The 26,656-nt window shown below is 32.7% G+C and overlaps 2 protein-coding genes and 1 long non-coding RNA gene across 7 annotated transcripts; 1 reads left to right on the forward strand and 2 right to left on the reverse strand.

Moving 5' to 3' along the window:
- Positions 1–539: 539 nt before the first annotated feature.
- On the reverse strand, positions 540–7,215 carry LOC129319794 (uncharacterized). 5 transcript variants are annotated; one of them, XM_054964860.1, is made up of 4 exons: positions 7,027–7,215; positions 6,082–6,180; positions 3,550–5,143; positions 540–1,482 (listed from the first exon to the last, which is right to left on the reverse strand). In XM_054964860.1, exons 1-4 carry the CDS (start codon positions 7,078–7,080, stop codon positions 785–787), a joined length of 2,445 nt encoding a protein of 814 aa, XP_054820835.1. In that variant the 5' UTR covers positions 7,081–7,215; the 3' UTR covers positions 540–784. The 5 variants fall into 5 exon arrangements, with proteins under 5 accessions (XP_054820835.1, XP_054820834.1, XP_054820833.1 ...); XM_054964859.1 differs by having other exon boundaries at positions 6,082–6,131; positions 7,027–7,210; XM_054964858.1 differs by having other exon boundaries at positions 6,082–6,143; positions 7,027–7,210.
- On the forward strand, positions 629–7,084 carry LOC129319795 (uncharacterized). Its single transcript, XR_008595521.1, has 3 exons — positions 629–735; positions 4,510–4,683; positions 6,940–7,084. It is a non-coding gene; the product is annotated as an uncharacterized LOC129319795 (long non-coding RNA).
- A 2,598-nt stretch (positions 7,216–9,813) lies between the features above and the next one.
- Positions 9,814–20,619, reverse strand: LOC129320412 (uncharacterized). Its single transcript, XM_054965858.1, is given in 9 exon segments — positions 9,814–10,963; positions 10,966–11,006; positions 11,857–13,427; positions 15,552–15,701; positions 17,479–17,568; positions 17,690–17,827; positions 19,667–19,759; positions 19,916–19,957; positions 20,427–20,619. Coding segments are annotated over 9 exon segments (3,105 nt in total). The 5' UTR covers positions 20,490–20,619; the 3' UTR covers positions 9,814–10,046.
- Between the last annotated feature and the right edge of the window lie 6,037 nt (positions 20,620–26,656).

Raw genomic sequence — 26,656 nt, forward strand, 5'->3', positions numbered from 1 at the left:
GAGTTTTCTGATACAAATGTGATAATTGAAACTCTAGTTAGGGGACATGATCATTTGTTTAAATTTTCTATAATAATCTTTATCCCATTTTTCTCCTCCATTTTCCCAGTTCTTCACTGGATTATAATGCCCCTTCTGGACCAAATTATAAGTGGCGTTTAACATTTAGCAATTAATTTGCATATCAATAAAATACTTGTTCTTATGAAAACATATTGTTTCCTATTTTTTATCCTCAGTTCTAATTTATAATGAGTAAGAATACTATAAATTCAAAGACGCTTGAATTTAGATTAATAAATACAAAAGGCAAAATGGAATTTTTTTCTTACAAATATTAAGTTGCTTGTATTTTGGATCAAGACTAGTTGAAAGAAAATGTTTATATTTGGATTGGAAAGAGTATGAAATAGAATTTGAAGGAAGTGTAAATTTACTATTCACCTAACTTTTATGGACTCCTTTTTTCGTTACAAAATAATTTGCATCAAATTTAAATTTCTGAATTGTAGGAACACTCTGCTATCATATATGTACATAAAATTAATGCATGCTATTTAGTCTCACTTGATCCAGTCACCATCAGTAATTTGGCCAATTTATATACAGGAAATTATTACATAAAAGATCCAAATAAGATATGCATCACAAACTATCTCCTTATGGCATGAAAGGTCACACACACGTACACACAGCCTCGGTTGCAGATGATCTCCTCCAAAAGGTCATTAAAAGGTCTCTCTCTCTCTCTCTCTCTCTCTCTCACACACACACACACACAGCTTCAGTTGCAGATGACCTCCTCCAAAAGATCATTAAAAATCAAGTCATCTAGCTCAAGTCCCACACATTCAGAATCAAACTGGAGATTCATCCAGCCATCACTTCTTGCCAAGTCCCTGCTCACATGGTAATCCAAAGATGGATAAAACTCTGAATTTATGTTCAGATACCACCTGACTAGTGTCCACACTTGTCTTAGAACTTGATCTCCCACTGGTATTGGGTAAACATGAGACAGAGAAGACAAGGATTTTGGGTAGTAACTGTATGATCTTTCAAAAATCTCAATCAATATCTCATTGATCAAATCAAACAAAAGCAAATGGTTACAATGATTAGCACCAGCAGCTTCTTCAATTCTAGAACTTTCAGGATCAAACAGTAAGCAACCTTCTAGTTCATCATACACTGTGGGATCAACTGGTTGTTCATCGGAAAACCATGTCCCAAGTGATTCATGACTTGTGGATAACCCTGATAGCTCTAATACACCTTTCACATAGGTAAATTCAGCTTCACTGTTTGCATCTACTTCGAGGTCAGGAATTCCCACGTTCAAGTGCTTCTTGTTCTGAAACACAAATTTCTGAAAATCATCTTCACTGCTCACCACTTCATGATAGTCTCCAATGTCAAGCCCTAGTAATTGCTCTGTCAGGTGATCAGACCCATCTGTTGGCCATGGATTTACTTCTGATTCTGTTCCATGCAACCATTACCAGATGATGATGTAGGAAACAAGTTTATTCTCAGAACTGTAAAAATAACTAAATACAGAACACAAAATTTTGTTTATTATAGCATACTTAACAATTTAAATATAGTTAGACAAAATTAATTTGCAGGTCCTTCTAGCTTTATTTAATTATGAATTAGGTCCTTGTAGTTTTTTTATTTCAATTAAGCCCTTATAGTTTGATTAATTAAATATACTAGTCCCTTACTATTAAAGTTAATAATGAATTAATTTTTTCAAAACAAATTGATATTTTTAATATTTTTAGCCAACAAAGGAAAAATGATTTAACACAATAATTACATTTTTTGCTAATTTTGTTATCAAAATTCTATACGTATAAAAGTTATTTAGAAGACATAACTTAATTATATAAATGGGAGAATTACTCTAAGGTCCTATTCAACATAATTAATTACTCTCAAATCCATTGACATTTGAGCTTTAAAGGATGACAATACATGCTCAGTTGTTAATGGACTTAGGAGTAATTAATTATATTGAGTGGAACTTGTATGTAATTCTCCTTTTATAAATTTTGAGGCATAAAAATTATGTAATTAATTATAAAATTATACAATTTCTTAATAAAATATAAAAGTTCTTAATTAACAAATAAATTAATATTTTAAGTAATTAAACTAAATAATGCGCTCTTTCTAGTACTTACTGTATGGTTCTTGAGTAATATCATAAACAGGATCGTAACAAGGCTTGCAAGTTTCAAAGGGAAAATTTTTAATATGCTCTACAAGAAATTTGAACAATTCAAATTCGAAGTTATTATAATATCATTTTCCGAATCTAAACATTATGTGTCAAAGCAACATTTGACATGATTTGACACAAACAGTTCCAGGTTGAAAGTTTTTAGGTCGTAATTAGAGACTTGATGTTTCCCAATTCAAGATTACTTTCCTTTGTTCCCATGTTTGAACTTCTAATATTTTTTAGTAAGCATATGGATATTCATTAATTTCATGCACTATTATTGACTTGAGGATATTAGAAGTTCCTCAAGAAAAAGTTTGAGTATTTTTTCATCTTAATCCCTTATCTCAATTTGCACAAGTATATGGTCACTCTCTTAAATGGACCCATTTCTATTAAGGTTAAATGGTAAATTGGCCCTAAATCAATGAGAAGATTCTATTAAAGACCAGTTCGAGAAGAAAGCGATAGAAGATAAATTAAATCTGATTTTATTTTGTTTGAATATTATTTAGGAGATTTTATTTATTAAGAGATTTCATTTAGATATTTAGATTTTATTCATTTATTTAGATCTTATTTAGATTTAGATTTTATTTAGTCTTTCATTATCTAATTATCTAAATTTTATTTGTATTTGCCTTTATAAATATGACTAGCAATTCAAAAGCTAGCATATCATCAATAGAATAATTCATTAAACCCTTTGGAGTTTCTCTTAAGCGTGGCTATTGAGAAAAATATAGAATGAGATTCTTGTTCTATATCATTTTGATCGACTTATTTCTCTTGTTTTCTCTTATCAGTTTGAGCATCTATCATCATAGGTTCAATAGCATCTAGGATTCTAAAATTGTTTTCGGTACAATATTCCCCTTGAACTTTGGAAAATGGTGCAATATTGCTCCTATCATTAACATATTAATTTTGACCATTAGTTGACTAAAAAAAAAAAAAGACATCAACAATTACAGAAAATGACCAAAAAAATTTGTTGGTTATTTTTTGTAATTATTTGTGTCCTTTTTTGTAATTTTGGGTGCTTTTTTGGTATTTTTCTGTAATTTTTGAGAACATTTTCTATAATTTTATAATCAACTGATATTTAAAATTCACTTTTGTTAATAGTAGGGAGAATATTGTATCATTTTAAAAAGTTGAAGGAAAATATTACATCAAAAATAAATTTAGGGTCCTAACCATATTGTCATATAACCTTTCTACTGTTAAAAAGGTTTAAGCAAACAGAGATAATGATTTACTTAGTGAGGGAAGATGAAAATGCAATCCATGATTATCAAAAGACAACGCACACATACCTTTTGGTAAAGACAGCTTCCCATCAGAGCTAATTGAATCATCCAGGAAGCTAGAGCCGGAGAAGGAGATTGATTTTGTTTCAGCCACCATAGAAGTTGATTCATTGACATCACTGTCACTTAACTTTCCAAAATAATCATCAATTCCTATGCTTTCATTCTGATTTGAGTCCTTGTCTTCTTCATCTGATACCACCCCTATATCGCTTCTGGTGGCTATATCTCTTTGGACACCTTTTAAAACACTTTCTGGAGTTGTGATGTTGTCCACACTAGTACTTGGACTAGTGGTTCTCTCTCTAAATTTTCTAATAGGAATCTGTGGAGGTAAAATCGAAGAAGGCTCCTCATTTTGAGAAAAGTAATCTTTAAGATTAGGTAGTGAAAGAAACCTTTGAAAGGATTTTGGGGTCCTTAGTACTGAATTTTTCTCTTCTACTTTCAACTTTAACCTTTCAGATCTAGGGTACTTAGCTGCTTTGTTAAAACAAGTATCATAAAGCTGAGAATATGTCCAAACTGACTCATTCAAAGATGAAGTCCTCATTGGAGATATTTGATGCTTTTTAAAGCTGCGAGATTCAATTGCTGAAATAAAATCTGTAGGACATCTGGGAATCTTGTTAGATTCTATGGGAAGTTTATTTCCATGAGGAACTTTGTGATATACAGCATCCATGGCTATACGGCGTTTCTCATTTTTGCTCTCTTCAAGAACATGTTTTACCTTCTGTCTAAGATCCTTGAAACGCTTAATAGCCCTAGGATTTCTAACCTGGGATGGTACTGATGCATAATAAGAGTTCAATGACACAGGCTGCTGGTCACTTTTTTCTGAAGATTCAAACTGGGATATTGCAATTTGTGTTTGACTATCACTTTTCACATCTCTTGATATGAACATTTCATCTGGTTTTTTGTCTGTGTTTTGTCCTTTGATTGTGGATGATGATGAACCAGGTACCGGAAATGAAATAGACTTATTCAGTCTCAATTTTCCTGTTGATGCTGCCTGTTGTTGGTTAGGAAAGTGGCATCCTAGAGGAGAACGTTGATGCTGCAAAAATTTTAACAAAAAATCCTTATTTGAATTTATCATGTCAAGAGCATCCAAGAAATCCTTGAAGAGAAAAGGTGAGACGTCAGTTGTAAGTAACTTGGCATGCATTGCTTTCTCTTCGTAGCTCAGTGTTTCCTTCATAAATGCTCTGTGATATTCTGATGGTGGCTTGTGATGCTTATGAACCATACTATTATTATCATCCTCCATTGAATCCCTAGAAAACATGGTCCCACATTCTACACAGATCTCTTTATTGGCTGTTGAGCTTGCTAGTGGCAGATCCTCCTCCAACATGTCAGTAATGTGTGGAACCATTTTGGGATTATTTTCAGAGACAAGATTAAGTTCTGAATGATCTAAGTTGGGAATGGGAATGGGCTGGTTTGGTGGTTTTGGCTTTACAGGGTAGGTTGAACTTCTTTTATGTTGACACTTGTTCTTTCTGGCTATCTCATCCGTAACAAGTGCTTTCAGTCTGGCTTTAACAGAGTGTTTGGCCAGTGAAGTGGATTGTACTGGCATTTCTTCAACCTGGCAAGATATCAAGTTAGATGCATCAGTAACAAATACAGAGAAGCTAATAAATGGGAGGGCCAAACTCTAATTTAATATTTTTTATAAGTCAAAATTTTAAATTTTTCCAAAAGAGTATTGGAGGGGAGAAGGCTTCTCTTGTCCCCCTCTAGATTTGTCACTGGGTGCACTTTTATGGAATCCCATTATGGTGGAAATGGGTACTTCATTTTTTCCCTACAAAATTGACATTAGCAATTTTATAATACTACACCGCTTCTTAATATAACACAACGTTAACATATTTCGCACTTATTAAAAAATATTAGTTATGACTTTTAAATTGTAAAATGATCAAAAGAATCACAGAAAAGATCTGGAATTATAAAAAGGACCAACAAATAAAATTTTTAATTTTTTGATCCTTTTCCGTGATTCCTTAGTCCTTTTCTGTACATTTTGAAGTCATTTTCTGCAATTTTTTAGTCAATTAATAGTCAAAATTAATGATGAGGGAGATTGCCCAGTTTTAAATGTCTAGGAGTAAAAACGTACCAAAATGAATTTAAAGTCTTAGATACTCATAAAGTTATAGTTTAAGGCCAATTTGTCATTCTACACGTATAGCTCATATCTGTTTGTTTGTGTAAAAGATATTTAGAAACATGTTTTTAGTAAGGAATGGAAAGATTTTTTATTCCCCTTGTGACATGAATGAAAACTACTTTTTCTCTCATTTTATATTCAACTCTTGTTGCCCTTCCCACGAAAACAGAGGTTTCTCTTTCTCACATGAACAAAGAAAAGTTTTGCTCTTCTCCTTTCCAACAAATACAAAGCAATATCATAATGACCAAGTTCTATAGTATTACCATATGATGGTTGACATGCATAATGTCACAAATAAAACACTACAATTAAAAAAGAAGGAACTCAAGCAAGACATTTCCCCTTACACTAGATAATTTTGAGTTGGGCCCATAGTCCTGCAAATCGTCAGCTCTACCTGGGCCATCAACTGCTACAATGTGAAAGAGTGCTTGTGATTGTAATATCTATGAAATGGAAACAAAAATTTCGGTGGCATATAACAAACAGGAGAAAAAATGTATACATGTGTAGCAAATGAGAATAAAAAGCTATTTTCAAACTTCCTTTCATTGTTTGGTAGTTTATTCTGACTTCATATGTATAAATGAGAGCTTAAAAAATTAGGCATAGAAAAATTAGTGAGTGTTTTGAATTATCAACTTCTATAACATAAAAGTAGCGGCAATTATTGCAACCACATTACACTAAACTCAATCTTCTACAGTCATACATTCAAAAAGAGCACGAGACAAAATAATATAACTATGTATGCGTTCTACTTCACCTTTTTTTATCATTCATGAAATGCACTATAGTCTTTTAATGACTTCAAAAGATCTGAATTGTACATTGCAACATGATGAAAAATTCATGTCATTGCATTACAATGGATTTGCAAGGTAACAGCAGTATTCAGTAGTTCCCTGTGGTGTTGTTTGAATTTGTGACTGCAATTTCTTAATAATGATGAAAAAATTGTTAATTTCTTAATAACTACAGTCATATAAATCTACATTGCATAATGATGAAAAAATTGTGGCTGCAATTTCCGTTTGCAGTATTTACAATACCTGCAGCCTTAGTAATCACAAACGCAACCACACCAGCAATTTAAAACACTATGATCAACATTGAGGTTTTCATGGTGCCCATATTAAAATATGATCTGATTGTTGATTTAACCCAATCTTTTCTTTTCATTTCTTTTTTTGGTCTTTGTACAGTTTTACCGGGACATTCGATTCCAAAAAGAAAAAAGAAATAGTCAGATATGAAGCTTTTTTCCTTGGAACAGTCCAGAGTAAACTTACAGGCAGGATTTTTTCCACCACTATTCTTCTTGTGTGTGAGCCTTTTCTTGACATTATGAGGCCAGTGATGATACTTCATAATATTAAGAATGTTCCAAGATCTTCCATGATGACTGGTACTAGCACCAGTACCATTATTCTCCACTGCCATGTCATGTTTTTTATCGCGATTTCTTTTTCCCATGACTCGTCAGATTCAACTACAAAAATTAGTTCAGTGAAAGAGTTAGTCATTAAAGTAACAAGATAGTTGTATGTTAGTCAAGTGTTTAGAGAAGCCAAAATGATTAACTTATAACAAATTTGTTATTTTTGAGAAACAGTGAGTAGTAATTTGTGTATTCATTCATTTCCAAGACCAAAACTAATAAATTGACCCGAAAATTGTTAGACCAAATTGAAAAAAGAATTTCAAAGATTGAACATCACATATTACCTGGAGAACATTATGTTGTGAACTTCTCAATTTGATTAGTCTTTAATTCCATGGAGACTTTCCTTTTTTATTAATATTACCGACGTTTACATAAATGATACCAATAAAAATCTATCTGTACAAGGTTTTTTTTTTTTTAATAATTGTAAAGGGAATTTAAATTCCACAAACTGGTCAACAAACTTGAAATATTGGCAACAGTTAAGATCATCCATACAGTACTTTGTAAGAAGGAATGTTGGGTAGAAACTTGAAATCCTAACTGCATCTAATTGAACAAGAATCTCTTCTTATACCAAAAATGAAAATTCTCAACATAGATTGAAATGTTTCTCTCCATGAATCCCGAACAAACGGCATTGTTCAGTTACAGAAGAATCCGATAACAGGGTATTGATATAAAACATTGAACATAATCCATAAATCCTATCCCAATATTTATCTCATGGAATTGAATTTTGATGTTTGAAATAAAAGAAGAACAGAAGGGAATGTGAAAGGATTCGTTTTGATTAAACGAGGGAAGAAAAATTACCAATGTGAATCCTGTAACGAAATCCTTGTGCTCATGCGATACCAGACACGGAATGAGAAGATGAAGAGAAATTGATGTAACGCTAGGCATTGTTTTTCTGTGATCCTTGGAATGAATCTTAAGGAGAAGAAAATGGTGGGAGATTGATATTAGGCAAAATCAAGGAAACACCAACTCCACAAAGTTCCCGGATTATTTTCCATTTTTCTTTCAATTTTTTCATTTTCTTTTCTTTTCTGGCCATGCAAATTCTCATTTAAATCGTCAATTTTTTCAATTATCTTGTTTTACTTAATTAATAATTATAGATTATGGCAGTAAGAATTCCCCCCCCCCCTCGATACTATAGCAACATGGAATAAAATTTCATATTAGTGCGTTGTGAATTTGTGATAAGTGATAACCTCCAATCTGTCCAAAACCAATGTGCGTGTATGTTTCCAATAATAATCTTCTAAGCATATTTTTTATTTAAATACAAAATAATAGCAAAAATAAAAAGGAAACAAGTTGGAAAAAATTGTGAATAAACAAACAACAGGCTGAAATTAAAAATAAAAGTTGAAACACAATAAACACATATCAGCCTGAAAAGGATTGATTTGAAGAAGAATTCGGTGGACCATCTTGAATTTATTGAAAAGGGAGTGAATATCAATTGTAATCGTCAATGATAAACTTGACCTTCTAAGCATTTGCAATACAATATGTACATTTCGCCTTCTTTTACCTGCACAATAATATAATACTTGAGCAACACAAGAAATAATTAAAATTTCAATGTCTAGAATGTTAATTACTCTTTCATGAATCTTGCAAGGACAAGAATTCTTTTCAACCTAAAATTAATATGAAATTAATAGTCAACATTAATATCCGTCCTTCAAAGGTGACATTCTAATTATTTTAATATTTAATGGGCAGCATTGTTCTGATAAATAATTTAAAATAACTAATAGTTTTCACGACATAATTCAAAATTAAAAATTGAACAATTTAATTGAAGACTTCATGCTAATAACCGGACTGTCATGCATTCACAACTCTCCTTTCGGTCTTGCAATACTGTTAATTTTCTTTTTCTAGCCAATTTTTTTATCTCCAATCTCGTTGGATGTTAAACTTTTTATTTTCTTTCATTTTTACTATTTTGTATTATTATTTATATATTTGATTTGCTACAAAAATACACACACATTCACAACAAAATATTTATGGCCATTAAATAATATAAATTAGATATCAAACTTTTTCTAATAATATAAAACTTTAAATATAATATTACTAAATCCAAGATATCCACGCTAACTAAATATATTAGGCATTGTCAAAACAAGCGTGTTGCAGTTAGCTTGTTACTTGCATTCTACAAATTTACAAACGATGTGCGTAAATATGTCTAAATAGACATTAGAATTATTTTAGTTGTCATTCACATTAAGTGTTCGGTTCATGAACAGTAAAATGAAAGACTTCATTCTTAAAAAACATTGTCTGTATTTACATTCACACGTGTGAGGCAACACACGCACGCATGAGACAAAACACACACATGCTGACAATTTAGACAGGCTAAATTTATTTAGACCAAGTTCAATTCAGACCGAACTTATTTAGATTGAATTTAAAATATCAAACATAAAAAAAATTTTCATATAACTAAATCCAACCTTGCACTAGCCTAAATACTTAGATTGTAAAATATTATTTAGTGTTTTATTTTTAATCAATTTCAATTTTTATCTTTGTCTTAATTTATTTTATTAATAATAAAAAAGAGTTTAGCCATTGAGGTTAAACCCATTAGAGTTCAAGCTTGGCCCAAGTTTCTTTGCATTTATTTGGGCAGCCTGAATAATCCCAATCTTGGTCCTAATATTTGTTGGGTTCAAATTGACCCATCAAGCTTAGTTTGAACTACTCACTTTAACACACAGGCACAAAGGAGATTTACAAAAATAAAAATATATTGTGAGGATAAAAGGAAAAGGGAGGCAGAACTTTAGTGATCGGGTTGCCTCTTTGAGATTTTTATACCACTGAAACAGATTAATCAGCTTTAGGAGAAGTGCTTTGAACAAGAGATGAACACAGCTCTCTGCTCCCAGCCAATTCCTCAAAGTGAGTAACTACATTCTCCAGTTGAGAAAACTGAGTCAAGAACTTGACATGAAGTTCATTATTCCCAAACTGGTTATGATTCCACAGGGAAAGACCATCCCCAATAATCTTCAAACCACTCTTCAGCAATTCCACACCTTTGATAATCCCATCACCAACTTTCCTTTTCTTATTGGAACAGTTACTAACATTATCATCATCAACTTCCATGCTTTTACATTTTTGTACCTCTTCCGCGTCAGCCGTGTTGGATATTTTATGGAACATTTGCTTCAGCACATGACCTTCTCTTGCAAGCAGCTCAAGCTGTTCAGTTGTTGGTGCAATTGAAAGAAGAGCCATTTCCTTGTTAAGAAATGCCTTGATCTCCTCTGTAAATCTATCTTGGTCTGATTCAACTCCTGACTGTACATCATATGAAAGCGCTGAATCTGGTGGAACAAACCTCCATAGCTTATCATACTTGGTATGCATCGCAAAATGTCCAAATGCTTTTAATGCCAAATGAATGAAGGCCCAATGCTTCTCTTTCAAGAGCATGTGAAACAAGTTTAGAACAGCACAGTTCTTGGAATCATTATCATCAATCTCTGACAATTCCGTGTGGATAAGTCCTGCCATGAATTGAGTCAAATGTGGTTTGCATTTGAACAAGAAGCTATCAGATGCTGTTGGTCCTGAGACAAAGGTATTTTCAATCTCCTTGATGGCTTTTTCAATTCCATTTGATGAGTACAAATGTCTCAAATTTGAGATTATCTGTAGGACTTCACCCAAAAGAGTAAGATAATGGTCCTTAATTGCTTTGTCCTTAGAATCTTTTAAGTTACAAGCAACTGAAACCAAAACTTTAAGGTCCTCGCATCAATATCTGGGATGCAGGTCTGGCTGCAGGAAAAAGATAATAGGTTAGAAGTTGGCACTGACATTATTTAAGTTTTTTTCATTAATTAACAGCAAATACAAAATGAAAATTTCAAGGTTTGCAATATTCCCTTGGTAAAACATTCGAATCAGATTCAATATATCATGGGATCTCAAAATTCATAATGCTAATATTGCCTTGCAATATTCAAGGTTTCTCACAAATATATGTCGAATGAAATTTTCTTAACAATGATAAGAAGTCTTATGTCTGTGTGTGGACATCTTAGGGGTGTTCATATGTTCACTTTTGGGGTCTGATGTCTATACTGGCTTAATGTAATTTTTAAGGAAAAATTTGTTGATAAATTGAATTTGAATGTATGTTCACTTTTTAAAATAAAAATTGTTATTCATGAAATTATTAAGTACTTTACATAATAAAATTTCATTGAAGAAAAAGTTTAGGATCTTATTCCCGAAGCATATAAATTATTTTTTTAAAACAAGATTGGACTGAAGCTTGACAATGGATTAGACCTAAGGAAAACTAAGTGTGTGTGTGTGTGTGAAATAAAAAATAAAAAATATTCCTGAGGGTGTACCAAACCAATAACCAAATTGATTGAATCAGTTTTCAGAGTCACGAAAACAAGAAGACCTTGTTCTTTGTAAGTTTGGGTCCGTTTGGTTTAATCCATTAATGAAGACCTTGTTCAATTTTGAACCCCAAAATCCATGAGCTATGAATATGCATAAAATGCCATTAATGAAGAAAAGATCAACACAGATTTATAACAAACATGGTAAGCATGTATCTTTAGTAAAAATAAGAAAACTAGAGGGAAAAATATCAGAAAAACAAAATACTTACAGTGATTGCAAGGAAGCAGACAGAAGAGAGACTGGAATGCCAGATAAACCAGAAGTGCTTGTCATCAATGATGCTTCATCAAAGCTGTCTATGAAATCGAAATAATCTGATATGACTCTTTGAACGGCAGTATTCCTCAACTTATCAGATAATAAATCCAATGGAAAACCTTCAATGAGCAGGGCCAAACATAAAATCGACGACAACTGAGTTCTGGCATCCTCAACAAGAGACATATAGACATGATTAACCATTGATTGTGAACCATAGGTTAGCAAAAAGCAGATTGATCTTGCCAATATTCGGAAGGAAGAAGAAGGAAGGAGAACAGATTCTGAGGATGCCAGAAGCTTTAGTAACGAACAAAGCTTGCTGATCATACATTTTGCCATGTCCATTTCAGCATGTCGCAGCATAAAGCACCAACATTCCATCACTATCTCCCAGCAAAGAAAGTGAGGGTGAAAGAAATTCTCTAGTATAAACGACTCCATATCCCCCCAAGCAGAGCTTGAAGAGACCACAATCATGAAGGTTTTGATTGCATGCAAAAGAGATGTAAACAAAGGCTGCCAAACCAGCTCTATCGTTTTCCCAGAGCCACGCAACAAAGGAAGTTGTAGAACAAGAATGTTAGAGTATACATCCTCTTCAACTACAATATCCAGAAACCATTGAAGTTTCCGGACAATTCCTAATTTTAGATCTTCATCAAGTTCAAGAGAACATCCCAAGAAATTAATAAACAAAGCAACTCGACCTATGATCAGTATTCTTCCTCTTCTCATATCATCACATCTAACGTGAAAGATTTCATTCATAGATGCTGAATTACAATCAGCTAAGTTTGGAGAATCAAAAGCAGAATAGGAATCCCCTTCATTAAAGAATAACCACTCCAGTATTTCAGACTTCTGCTCAAATTTCAGTTTATCAGAATTTAGCAAAGACATTGCCAGATCCATGATTGTTTGCTCCAAAAGCTCAGTAGTTACTGCACATACACTTTTCAGAAAGTTTTCATTGCTCACTGCAATTTTTAATGTCGTCATCTTGATGACACAGAGCATGATCTCTCTATATATTGCATAGGCCTGATGAGGATACAGTGAGGCTATTTTTACTGCATTAATTAGGTAAAATTTCACTGGCACCAGAATCCTTTTAGCTTCAGTTACAGAAACAGTATCCTTGGGTGAAGACCAAACCTCAGCCACACATTTCAGAGGCTCAGTTATCAATGAAATTAAATCTCCCAGTACATTTGCTATGCTTATCACTTCTGCTAAATATTTCCGACCAATTTGAAGCAAGGAGACTACACCTTTCCATGTCACGTTAAGAATATTCACCAAATTGCCTCCATCATTAGCAGCAAGGACACCAATCTGAGATAACTTTTCTATTGCACATTTTATTATGTTGATAACATGGGCAGTCTTAAGGCTCCATAGTTTTGCATCACAGGTCTCTGAGTTTACTGATTCAGAAAGTGCCTTGCATAGTTTTATGACAGCATCAATCATCATATGCGTGACCTTCAATATTTCTGATCCAAATGATTGAAGTTTCTGCTTAGGAACAGAAAGTGAATACCCTTAACAATACATACTAGATCGTGGATGAAATATAAAAAAGATGAAACAGCGGAACAGATTTCCTTCAATCTTCACTATTCCCTGAATAAATATTAGAGACTTTCTGTCTGATGATACACAAGAGAATTTCCTTTTCTTTTCTCAGTGAAAACTTTGGACAAGAGAATTTTATAAGTTCATAACCAAATAATAACTAGATAATAAACTATACCTTCATGAACGCATAAAACTACAAGACAAATTTATTAGCCTCTAGAAACAAGCAAATGACATCAATAAGAAATGGTCACCACTATGAAAAAATGAACAGCTCATTCCATTCATTAAACAAGAAAGGATTAATTTGTTACATCTTAAAAATTGAAACCTCTTTCAAATTGTATGTCCTTGTTTTTTTCTTTATTTAATAAAGCTCCTGATACCATCAACCAAAAATAAATAAATAAGGCTCTTATATTCAGTTTATGTTCGTGTTTTCACCTCTAGACACTCAGTAAATTAAAACTTTGAAATTTGAAGAAAATTCATTGCTTTGTTATGACTACATTGACCCTAAAACTAAGTCTATAGTCTATGATTACGTAATTTAATAAGTATAAACCTAAAATGATGGATTTTGCTTTTGATAGAACAGGAAAGAATTGATAGTTCATAGATTGGTGCCACACATGCAAGTCCTAGGTATTAGAGATGCAAGAAGTCCCACATGTAGAAATTAGAAGACAAATCATGAATATAAAGCTTAGGATGAGTCTAATCAACAACAACAACAACAACAAGCCTTTATCCCACTAGGTGAGGTCAGCTACATGGATTGCAAGACGCCATTGTGCTCTATCATTTATTAAGCTTTTAGGAATATTATTAATTAAGAGATCGCGTTCAACAACTTCCAAGAGTGTTCTCTTAGGCCTTTCTCTACCTCTCTTAATCGGACGGCTTAAATTATTTTGGTAGAGTAGACTATCCTTAAGCATACTTAATATAAAAAATCTAACATGGTATCAGAGCTAGTCGATTAGGGACAAAAAAACAAATCAAGAAAAAATAAAATGAAAGAGGAAGAAGGGAAAAAAACAAGAGATTAAAAAAGAGAAAAAGAAGAAGAAGAAATGAATAGAACTAAAAACTCTGAGACTTAAAAAAATACAAGCTCATGCAAGAAGAAGAAGAGAAAGTAGTAGAAGGAATATTAGAGATAAAAGAAGTCCCACATCTAGAAATTAGAAAATAAATCATGAATATATAAAGCTTGGGATGTGACTATATAAATGGCTTAAGCTATTTTGGTGAAGTTGACTATTCTTAAGCATGCTTAAGAAGGAGAAGGAGAAATGAATAGCCTTGTGGCTTTTGAGACTAAAAAAAGTACAAGCTCAAGCAAAAAGAAGAAGAGAAAGTAGTAGAAAGAATATTGGAGATAAAAAAAATCTCACATCTAGAAATTAAAAGATAGACAATGAATATATGGAGTTTGGAATGTGTCTAACCAAATGGCTTAACCTATTTTAGTGGAGTAAACTATCCTTAAACATATTTAATATAAAGAATCTAGCACAAGGAATTTCATCATTCAGGTGTATCCTTCTTTGTCATCTCCATTGTCTCTCCAAGTTGGAGATGGTACTCAATTTCAATTTTGGGAAGACCATTGGATGGGAGACTCTTTCTGTAAAACTTCCCCGCATCTATATCAGTTATCTTCTTACCAAAATGCTCCCATCTCTGAGATTTTAATGCAGCATTAAGTGGTGATTTTTTTTTTTTGGGGGGGGTGTGGGTAGAGTTTGTTATTGAATGTGAGTTCTATTCTCTCTTCTATATTCTATCTTTTCTTTCAATTTATGCTTTCTCATAAATTTTCAGTCTATTAGAAATCTTCGTGATACACTTGCCTATGGCCATAAAGGGTTTTACTTTTTTGTCGGAAATTCATGGCATGTGCTTTTGTATCTGGTAGACAGAATTGGAGTTTGGATTCTTCAGATTTTCATGCATATAAATACCTTGTACTGGCTCTATTTGATTTTAAGAAATTTTCAAACATTTTTCATGTTCTTGTATCACTAGATTCATATACAGAGAAAACTATATTACCTTAGTATCTGATATGGAAGCTTTTGCTAAATTTAAAGCCTCCAAAACGAAGTTCGCAAAAGCATCTATCAATAGCTTGTCATCAAAGACTGGAAATTTTAACAAGGCTAAGAAAGTTGATGCAGAAAACTTCATAGCCTCCAGAAGCAGCTGCACAAGATAGATAAACAACCTCAGGTAAAACTTGATGTCAATAGAACAAGTAGCAAGTGAAATCTTCAAGAATACATGAGAAGTGAAAATTTGCTCAAACTGAAAGATACATGTTCGTTTTGTTACTGGAGGTCAAATCACTATCACTAAACAAATCACAGTGCATGAGACAAGAATCTGTGGACACTTTCTTTATTCTTGCCACTAGTCCCACATCTAGCTACCACTCATTGTTTTACATTTCTTCAAGAAACTAAGTCACAACATCACTAGCATTTGTGGGAAGCACACATGACACAACCAATGATGTAATTTTTTTTCCCTTTCCCTATGATTAACATTAAAAAAGCTTTGAGATCACTAGAGGTAATTGTTATCATCCAGTTAATGGCCAATAACTAGGATAAAGGACAGCAATGTGCCCCCACTGAAAATGACATGATGTATAGGTTAAGACTTGGTGCCTTGAAAGTAAGAGCAATCAGCTTTAAATAATGGCTCTAATACCACATGAAATATTAGAGTTCACAGTCTATGATCTCATGATATTATTGGACTATAAGAAGCCTCTTGTAGGGACCTAATGCTAACAATTTTATTTAATTAGATCGAAAGAGAAAAGCTTACAAAAAGGAAATACAACTTATACTAACAGCAGTGAAAAATAGCAACAGGCATGCCAGATACAAGTCCTTCACAAACAGATGATAGCCAGCCAAACTGCTCCCTTAGCAAGTGATCTTGAAGATATACAGTGTGCAGTTTTTATGTAATTTGGGACCTTGATGTGAAAGAAAAGCAAAAGCAAATTAAGAACTTTAGTGCTATTTAAACTGCCAAAAGACCAAATGTGTAATGGATATCATCCCCAACAAATTGAAAGGACTACTTAAGAGTAGGTTGCAAACTTCTAGGTGCTATTTAAACTTGTTAGACCAGAAGCTGATGGGCTGAAACAAAATGCCAAAAGAGTCATTCATGGGAAGATGGCTGAAAAATTCTGGCAGATGTAATTACGGATGTTGTTAAAGAGATCATCAGTTGCTAAAGTTCTTGACTTGATGTAATCAGAACCTAAGCTACTGAAACATGAACTTTTTTTGTCAACAATCACACTTTCTTTTGGTCAACAAACTGCTGAACCATGATTCAGTACAAGTGTGCAGCAATGAGAGCTTCTAAGTATAGATTTTTTTTCTTATTGGGTTTTATTTGTAAAAAGGTATAGTGTGACTGTTATGTCTACGACTAAAAGTTTGCATTGCTTACTAGCATGCTAGAGTTGTCTAGTTGTACTTCTCTTCTCCAGACTTGTGATTCAAAAATGACACATGGGAGCACAAGTAAGGAAGTCAATGATTCAATTCTGATTACTCTTTCTCATTCTTCATAAACGATAACTTGTATATGCTTGTTGACATGGTAAATCTTGTGTCCTTTTCTACCCTTTTGATATTTCAAAAATCATCCTTTGTGGTCACTTGGGTAATTTGCTGCTGCACTTATCACCATTGATAATGATTGAAACAAATTCTGCTATCATATTATAGCATAAAATGAAAACAAGAAATTTAATTTGTGTTCATGTACACTTTCCATAAACTCTAGCTGATGATGCATTGGTATATTTCACTCTCCCATTCATTTCCATATTTTTGACTAAAAGTACAGTGCCTGGAAGGAACATGTTGAATGCTCAAAAGAAATAATAAGGAAAATTTTAACAAAGAAGACCATGAAAAATTATTAAAACTCAGTGACATAAAATTCCTACCTGATAAAATACAGAGGTATGTTCCTCTTCCTCAGATTCTTGGTTTGACAAAAGAGTCATTTTCAGATGTTTACAGCACCAAGCGTTTGCCTAATAGAAGAAGAATGCATTTCAGACAAACATCTTACTGTGACGTTAGAAATTGACCAATGTGCGATCATATAGATCTGGATAAAGATCAAATGCAAAGAAAAGATAAAAGCCTATGTACCTTAATTCCAAGGTTGAGAATCGTCAACATGTTGCCACTATGAAGGTCAAACTCAACATACTTCAGCGCCACTTGTAAAATACTTCTGTTTAGCATGCACTGTGTGACATCCAAACATGTGAAATCTTCCCAAAATGTCGAGCTTGTAGTTAAGGTGGAACCGTGGAAGCAAAAAAACGAACACAGTTAAAATAGTATTGAAATAGTATGCTAATAAATATAGGTCTCCATAGGTTGACTCGCAAGAAATTGGAAGTTTTCTTCCTCACAAAATAAAATAAAAAAGAAAACAGAGCAAAACAAAAAATAAAGATCCCAAATTTGATTTCACATGATTGTCATTCAATTTAATCTTTATTCTTTCCAAGCAGAAACATAACTATCAACAAATTTTACTGAGCAGTTGAAAGGGAAAACACTAAACTGGTAATGTTGTCAACCTAAAATGGTCAAATATCACTTAAGTCTAAAATGGTCAAATGTGAAGCAAGGTACTATAGTTAAAGTTGCAGTCCAATTTGCCTTTAATATGTTTATATCAAAGCTTATAATTTCAATAATATACAGACATGTATACATACATTCATCATTTCTTTGTAACGCAGAATAAATAGAAATGTCCAAAAAAAATTGCTTATAAAATGAAAGTTTCCACTTATACAATTGCCTTTTATTCAGTGACCTTGTTTTCAATCATCCATATTCTAAATCTTGTTAACGTAGCATAAACTCAAAGCAATCAATGGTAATTTCAAATTCAAAGCACAGAATAGGTTACAAAAAGAATGAAGACATTAAAATCAGGAAGATATAATAGAACTTTGTTGTTCCAGCATTCCGGCAAAAACATTGATTCTTCTAATGAGTTGGAACTTGTATGTTTCTCCCCTAATCTCAATGACACCTTTAGGATAACCAAATTCCAGAAGGTGATACACCTGAAATGTTCAGACATCTTGAAAGACACTTTACTCTGATTAAAGGCCTAATTATTCCATGTTATTTTAAAACCAAAAATACTGTAAATCATTTGTGTAGTTTGATTTTCCAGAAAAGGTCATTCACATCAATTATAACATACAACACAAAGAGGAAATAGGACTTGGAAGCTGATAGTTCACAATTATGTCATATTTAAGCATCTAAATTTCAGCCAAACTTGCATGCTTTGTTAGCCAAATGCAAAAAACACATTAGTTCATACAGGTCGCATGCAATCACTCGGTTCATTTCTAAATCAGTATAATTTAAATTCTGAATTAGAGGAAAGAAACAGGACATAAGAATTTAACAAGCACAAGAGATACCAAAGAACTTTGAGAAAAATTACAAATGATCAAGCAAAGCCTACCAGAGGTTTAGGCAAGCCTTACATTTAAAAATAGTGTTAATAGTCATTTTTTCCCCTCAACTTTACCCGAAGGGTCACTAGGGATCCTAAATTCCACTATGAGTCAATTTTATCCCTCAACTTTAAAGATTCCCTTCCTTATCACCCTACCATTTTCTCACCATTAGTTAACCATTAGTGGGCCCCACATTACATTTTTTAATTTTTTTATTATAAAATATTTGAGCTGAGGGTGCCCATTAACATTTCAAATAAGAGTTAAGAGGCAAAAATGATCCTTAACTCAAAAAAAAAATTAATAAAAATAGTGAAATCCACTGATGACTAATGGACATTAAGTGTTTTTAAAGTTAAGGTAATAAGGGAATCTTTAAAATTGAGAGACAAAATTGACCCATGGTTGAGTTTAGGTTCTCCAGTGACCTTTCAGATAAAGATGAGGGACAAAAATGAGCCTTAACCTTTAAAATAATACTTTTCACTATTTATGACGGTTCTTAAAAGGAAACTTCAAAAGACCTTACACAACATATATTGTTAAGTTGGAAATCACAAGAAAACAATTCCACTGGACAGACATAAGCATCCATCTTCTGAGAGCTGAAGAAAGCTAATGTTAAGGATACTATGAGGCAGTCCACAAGCGAAGTAAAGTCAGATATGTCCCTGAAAACTAGATTTCCAAGCTCAGCAAATAGTTGAACTCGATTCTCAACAATCTGTGTCCATGTGTCAAAAAAAAAAAATTTATTTAGTAACAAAATAATAATGCTAGAAGTTTACAAATCAAAAAAGAAAAAAAAGATCCAATGTACAATATCACACCATTGGCAAATTAACTACTATTGACAACGTGCAAAAACAGGGTATGTTACCATTGCGCTAACCAAGACATATATTCCCGTAAGGGTAACAATCTGGCAACAAAAAGTAGCTTCAGACTTGGACGTAGACAACAATATCCAATTTAGGGTCAATATAGAACGAGAATGTTAAACATTGGGGAAAGGTCATTAATTTCAATAATCGATTATTTTGGATACAAAGAGAAGGCATGTTTCCATGTCAACAAAACTATCAATATTACTGCGAGAAGGCATGTTTAGATTTTCTCTGAAACTTGAAACTTGTGACACTTTCAACCAAAAAAAAAAAAAAAAAACACGAGGGGAAAAAAGACACACTGTAACCCTAAACTTCATAACCACAATCAACGGGACTAAATAAAGATTTCTATTAATACAAACACTTTAGGTCACAATTGGTGCATTATACTGCGAGAATATGAAATGCAGAGTTGGATACGTTCCAACTCATTGTTATAGAAAACCCAACGTTGAACAAGAAATAGTGATCAGAATGAAGTAAATGGCTAAAGAAGCTTACCTCGGAGGATCTAATGGCTTCTAGGATCCTCACCAAATCGTTGTTGGAGCTACCTCCCACCATTTTCCTCTCTGTCCAAACCCAGAAGCACTGTGATTGTATTTCTATTTCGAAGTTTTTCTGATGGTACTTAGCGGCTCTCAGCTTTCCCGCCAATCCGCCACTCAAGTCTCAGCAAGACAAGAGGATGACATGGCGGCAATTGCCTTTTCCCGTTCCTACCCCGGACGTAGTGAGTACATTTATAATAGTATTTTTTAAAAAAAAAATTCATCATTTATCCCTGAAAAAATTTAAAATTGTCATAAAATCTCTCAAGAAATTATTTAAAGGGACCAAGATTAATTAAAGATCAAATAGGGTCATGTAAGTCATAAGTCAAGTGAGGCGATTGCCTTAGGCCTTTAAAAAAATTTCTTCATACCCCTATTATATACTACTTTTATTAAAAATGTAAGACATTTTTTGAGAGTTAAATATTAAAAAATATAGGTATTTTTAATTTTTTAATGTGTAATTATTACATTTCTTCAAAAGTACTCCTATTGAATAAATAATTTTATATTTATTTTAGGGTGAAACACCCTATTAATAGAGGTAGTATATTTATTTTAGGGTAAAAGTCGTTATGAAAAAATAGGATTAGTTTGAAAATAAGTAACTATTTTATTGGTATGAAATTTAATTAAAAATACCTTACATTTTTAAACAAAGGAAGTATATGCATAATTGATATTTGTATTATATTATTACATATTTAATTGTAAATGGAAGAAAATAAAAAGTATTGATTGTTCTTCTTATTGAAGAGTTCTAATCATCCCCAGTGTAATATTAATTATTGAGCTGAGCCTATTATGTACATAAAAAAATAGTGAGATCTATAATACATTAATTTACACTACATTAACTTGCTCTAAATCCCTCTCATAGTCTCACTTTTCATTTCTCATTTTCTTATTCTAAAGCCTATAACATTAACAAATATCAATATCAAGACCTTATATAATTTTAGACCATCAATAAGACACCTTTAAGCCTTATTAAAATCATGTTTATAATTTATATAACCATTATTGGTTTTTCACATTAATCATTGATATTATTGGTCTTAATTATATCTTTTTTTGTAAAAAATGTATTGCCACCTCATATCAGTGTCAATATTCACATTTTATCCCAATATATAAGATGGAGTAGGAGAACTTTGTTAACACTAATTTTCATCTTACTATTGAATTAATTTAGTATTTTATTGGAATCTCTATATTATAAAATTTTAATATATGATTTTGTAAAAAATGATGAGTGGATTTTTTTTATTTTTGAAAGGGGCAATTATATATGCTAGGCTTTACTAATAATTTTGCCTTAGGCCTTAAAACTTGTTCAAACGACCTTAATACCAAATGCACACAAAGCTATAACCTTACATCCCAATCCTATCATATCACCTTGCACCTTGCACATTAAACCTATGACTTTACATCCCAAACCTATCATTTTTCACCCCAAGTCTATGAACAATCTGTTATCCATATTATTATTTTTTTATAGACCATCACTTTTAGAATAATATGATATATTTTCATGAAATTTGCACTTCTATGGTGTGCAGGGTAATATGCTTAGTGTGCAACTACAAGGTCATTAACTTGGTGTGGACAAGATGAGGTAGCAGTACCCGTATCTATTTCCTTAGTTAAATGTCGATGTTGTTGTTTGAATTTTAGGGACAGAATTTTTAAAAGTAAAGTTAGGAAATAGGCAAGCCCGGCCCTTATGGGCTAAGCCCTTAAGGACTCAGGCCCTTAAGCTCGGTTTCCTTAAAATGTCTCATTTTCTAAAGTCTGGCTCTTATATAAAGGGCTTAAGGCCAGGCCCGTAAATCCTTATTATTATTATTTTTTGAAATTTTTAAAAATTAAATTTTTAATTATAATATTTCGTATATTTTTTAAAAAATAAAAATTATAATGTTTAAAAATTTAAAAAAAATAATAAAAATTTTAGTTTTAAAGTGTAAATATATATTCTAAATTTTAAATTTAATTTAAAAATTAAAAATATTTTATTTTTTAAGGAAAAACAAAAACAAGCCTAAAAGGACCGCTCGAGCTTGAGCCATTTTTTCAGGGCCCATTAGGGCTGAGCTTAAAAGCTCGATTTCCTTAAAAAATGTCATTTTTTCAAGCTCAAACCATTATAAAAATGAGCTTAAATAGGCAGTCCTCTAAACCCGACCCTTATTCCCAACTCTACTTAAAAGGAGGGGAGAATTGTAACATCTTAAGTTTTAAACTTGGATGCTAATAGCTTATCAAAAGGGTAATTTAGTAAATTAGTATATTAATTAAGTTAATTATGGTTTTGAGTTGTTAATTGATCTTTTAGATCATTGGACAGCTTCAAGATCATATAGGAAAGGAAGTAGCGCTAATCAGGACTGAGTGGAAGAGCTTTAGTGAGAAGTATCCTATTGCACCATGTTATGGTGCAGTGTGCCATGGCGCATCATACAAAATTATTTTTAAAACCTATGGGTTAGCTCATGAAATTTGGAAGAAAAAGTGGAAAGAAATGCGATGGAGGAGAAGGAGAAGAAAAAGCTTTGTTATGGAAAGGTTTTGTGGGCACGTAAGAGTTAGTTTTAACATATCATCTTCCAAGTAAGCCTTATACATCTTTCTTCTCCTTATGTACTTTGTTTTCTCTTAGTTGAGATGTGAAGAAATTGAATTCTAAGATAAAGGGGACTGTTATCAAACCCAATAACCATTATAGGGTTATTGGAAGTTAAATTAAGGGTTTGCCTTTTGATTAATGGTTGTTGATTATGTTTTAGGGCTTTGGTTGAGTTATTAAGTACTTATGTTAAATTGGGAAGTTGACATATAGTGGTCAATATTATATATTGATATATCCCAAGTGTTTATTGAATAGTTGAAAGTGCAAAGAGAAATAGATACCACAAGTAATTGTAACATCTTGGATTTCAAACTTGGAAATTTTAAGTGTTTAGAAGGGTATATTGGTAAAAGTAAGTAAATTTTGATTAATGATATTTTTGGAAGACAAATGTAGCCAATTGATCATCAGGTAGCCTTAGAAAAGAGCTAGATCAGAGTTTAAGTAGGTCGTGGTATGGAGAGAGATTCAAAATGTATGTGGGACTCTGTGCTATATGCCTAGCAGATGCACCATGTACCATAGCACATGTGCAAAATCTGCACATAGCAATTTCATGAATTAGACCAAAATTCAAAAGATGAAAAGAGAGAATGCGAGAGGAACGACGGAGGGAGCTCATAGTCTACTAGGGCTGGACATTTGGTGTAACATCCTGAATTTTTTAATCTTAAGTTTAAAGGTTAATTGAGGGAGAAGTGGAAGTTAGTGTGGGATTAGAGATTCAGATGATTAATTAGTATTTTGACTTGTTTGTGTGTTTTATAAATAGATATGGGTGATAGGAATGCGTTTTGAGTCGAAGAAAATGCGTGTGGTGAGAATAAATCTCACTGTGCCATATGCTATGGCTTGTGTTATATGTACCGTGGCGCATGGACTAGAAAATCACTTCTTAAGTCATGAAATTAGGTGCTTTTCAAAAGTAAAAATTTAGAAACACATGATATAGAGAGAAGAGAAGGGCTGAGGAGCTAAGTCAAGTTATTTTAGAGCGATGGAAGGTGATTCAGATCGGTAACTTGCCAAGTAAGCTACGTAAAACTCTTATCTTTCATTCTACATAAATTTCTCTAAAAATGAGTTATAGGAAAATTGAATTGGTGAAATTTGAGGGGTGTGATTCTTGCCCAATAGTAATAAAAAGGTTCTCAAAGTTAAATTAGAGCTTTGCAACTGGTTTAAAGCTGAATGGTAAAGCTTTAAACTTGTAGGCTCAATTTTAGCCCTCAAAAGAGAGAAAATTAGGGCAAAAATTTGATTAGTAAAATAAGACCAATTGAGATGATGTAAAGTAGTAATTGGGTAGTAATAGACCTAGAATGGATTAATGAAAAATAATTTATAGATGAATATAACCCTAAATAGTAGAAATGAGTTTTTGGTTAAAATGGACCAAATGACTAAAATGTGCTAAATGTGTTTAGATTGGCCTATTAGACATGTGAGTAGAGGAAGGAAGCTTGAGATAAGCTTGTGTAATAGTTGAAATCCATAGGTAACCTTTCTAGTGACAGAAGGGTTGAGATAACTAAATAACTTTCTTTATTTGACTGTTTATTGAAACTATATGTTAGTATGCTATATAATGTAGGAAACAGTTTTAAACTAAACATGTTTTATAGCATTGAGTGATTGTTGTGTAAAATGGCTTTTGGTTGAATTAAAGCATTGAAATGTGTGATTTCAAATGTAAAGTATTTTATGTATATGTTATATGCGAGAAAGTGTGAAATCGTAAATGGGAATCTTAAATAGTTTGGAAAAGCATGATTATAGGGGTGGGAGTTCACTCAAGTGTAGGAGATGATAAAGACTGTATGGCAAGGTTTCCTTAATACCCGTTAGGGTGCGGTATTAGAAACAATTCTCCTTAGTTCCTTGTAAGGTGCAGTGTTGGAGAAGATCTCCTTAGTGCCTATTGAGGTACGGTGTTAGAGATGAGAGACTCCTTAGTATCTTTGTAATACAGTGTTGGAGTCAATGACGCCCCACTATATGTATTAGGGGAAACCATAGTCCATATTATACGTTAGAACATTTTTGGCTGGGTGATTTTACCACTACAAGTGAGCTCAAGACTAATAAGAGTGTACATTAGCCTAAGATGAGCCTATGGTTTTGTGTTGAGGTGATTTGGAGGTTTGGCTAGTAGAGATCATGCTAGTATGTTATGGGATATGATAAAATATATTGAGATAACATGGAATCATTTGTGATTGAGGAAAAGTTGAGATATGTGATATAAATACTATTTTATGAGGTTTTTAATGATATACTATGTTTACTTCTATATTGTTGCATGTGATAGTCAATAGGAGTAAGTTATTCTGTTACTAAAATTTTTATCTCACCCCCGTGGTTACATGTTTATAGGATCGGGAAGTAATCAAGGCAAGGGATGAGAGTTTAGACCGGCTCGAGTGTGAAGCCATGTACTCTGAGTTTGTGTAATAAACTGAACTAAGATTGTATATATAAGTGTATATGAGTTGCCATAGGGTCGCATGCATGTATTGAGTTGAGATTTTGTGAAGTCTAGCCCGATTGTATGTATTTGTGTAGAAATGAAATAAAGGGGCTATGACTTGAAGTATATGTGTGAAATGGTTGTTTATGTTGGTGAATCTTAAGCCAAAGGTCAAACTATGATGAAATGAGTAATTTGGGGGCTAAGATTGTATTGTGAATATGATTGTATATGTATGGATTGAGAAATAACCAAGTGGGCTAAGTTATGCCAAGAAATGGCAAAGTGTATGAAGTTAGTGAAATTGTAGAAATTGGCCATAGAAGGGTCAAATTTCAATATATGAGTATGATTGTGATCAATTGTGGTCAATCAGTTGTATTAGATCCTTTTGGAATTAGTTCAAGGCCTAGTATGGTCTAATGAGAGTAAGGGATTGATTTGAGCACTTGGGTGCGCAAATTTTTCAGAAAAAGTGACTTTTGCACCTTAGCGTCCAAATTTTAAGCACACCATTAGATCATGTCCAAACCTATCTCATTAGTTAGCTTTATGAGTTAAGCTATGTGTGGGCACTTGAATCTCTGATCTAATGTTGTTTGTGAAAACAGCGCATGCTAGAATTTTGTCATTTTTGCTATCAAAATGATAGCAGAAATTCACTGTGCACGGCATAAAAAGGGCAAGCGTATGGCTCTGTGCCACATGCTATGGCGCACAGACTGCATGCCGCGGCATGCAAGCCAAATTTCAATTTTATTTTATGATAAAATGCATGTCTTTAAAATAGGAATGCTGGTGGGTTATGTCCATTACATATTAGAGGAGTTTATGATTTGCTTCTGTTGTATATTTCTGATTATATTGTGAATTGAATGATTTTACAATAAGTCTTCGGCCAAAGCTTTTAGAAATGCAAGTTAATTGTTTATGATTGATGTGACGTAATGGTAACACCATAATTGTCTTCTATACTGAGTAGATATAAGAGGAGATTACATTTAGGGCCATTTTGAAGCATTTAGAGTAAGATTCACCCTTAGGTAAGCTTCCTACATCTCTCCCTCTCCAT

The sequence above is a fragment of the Prosopis cineraria genome, unplaced genomic scaffold (genome assembly GCF_029017545.1).
Source record: "Prosopis cineraria cultivar Desert tree isolate PC_DT_omini unplaced genomic scaffold, ASM2901754v1 PC9, whole genome shotgun sequence".
NCBI classification, from domain to species: Eukaryota; Viridiplantae; Streptophyta; class Magnoliopsida; order Fabales; family Fabaceae; genus Prosopis; species Prosopis cineraria.

Excerpts from the sequence above, each read along its gene's own strand:
- LOC129319794 (XM_054964857.1), bottom strand. The coding sequence starts at position 7,210 with ATGGGAAAAAGAAATCGCGATAAAAAACATGACATGGCAGTGGAGAAT. Across the intron at positions 6,147-7,026 it reads TGGTGGAAAAAATCCTGCCT|CAGTTGATGGCCCAGGTAGA; the intron begins GTAAGTTTACTC and ends TTCACATTGTAG. Across the intron at positions 5,144-6,081 it reads CCAACTCAAAATTATCTAGT|GTTGAAGAAATGCCAGTACA; the intron begins GTAAGGGGAAAT and ends ATATCTTGCCAG.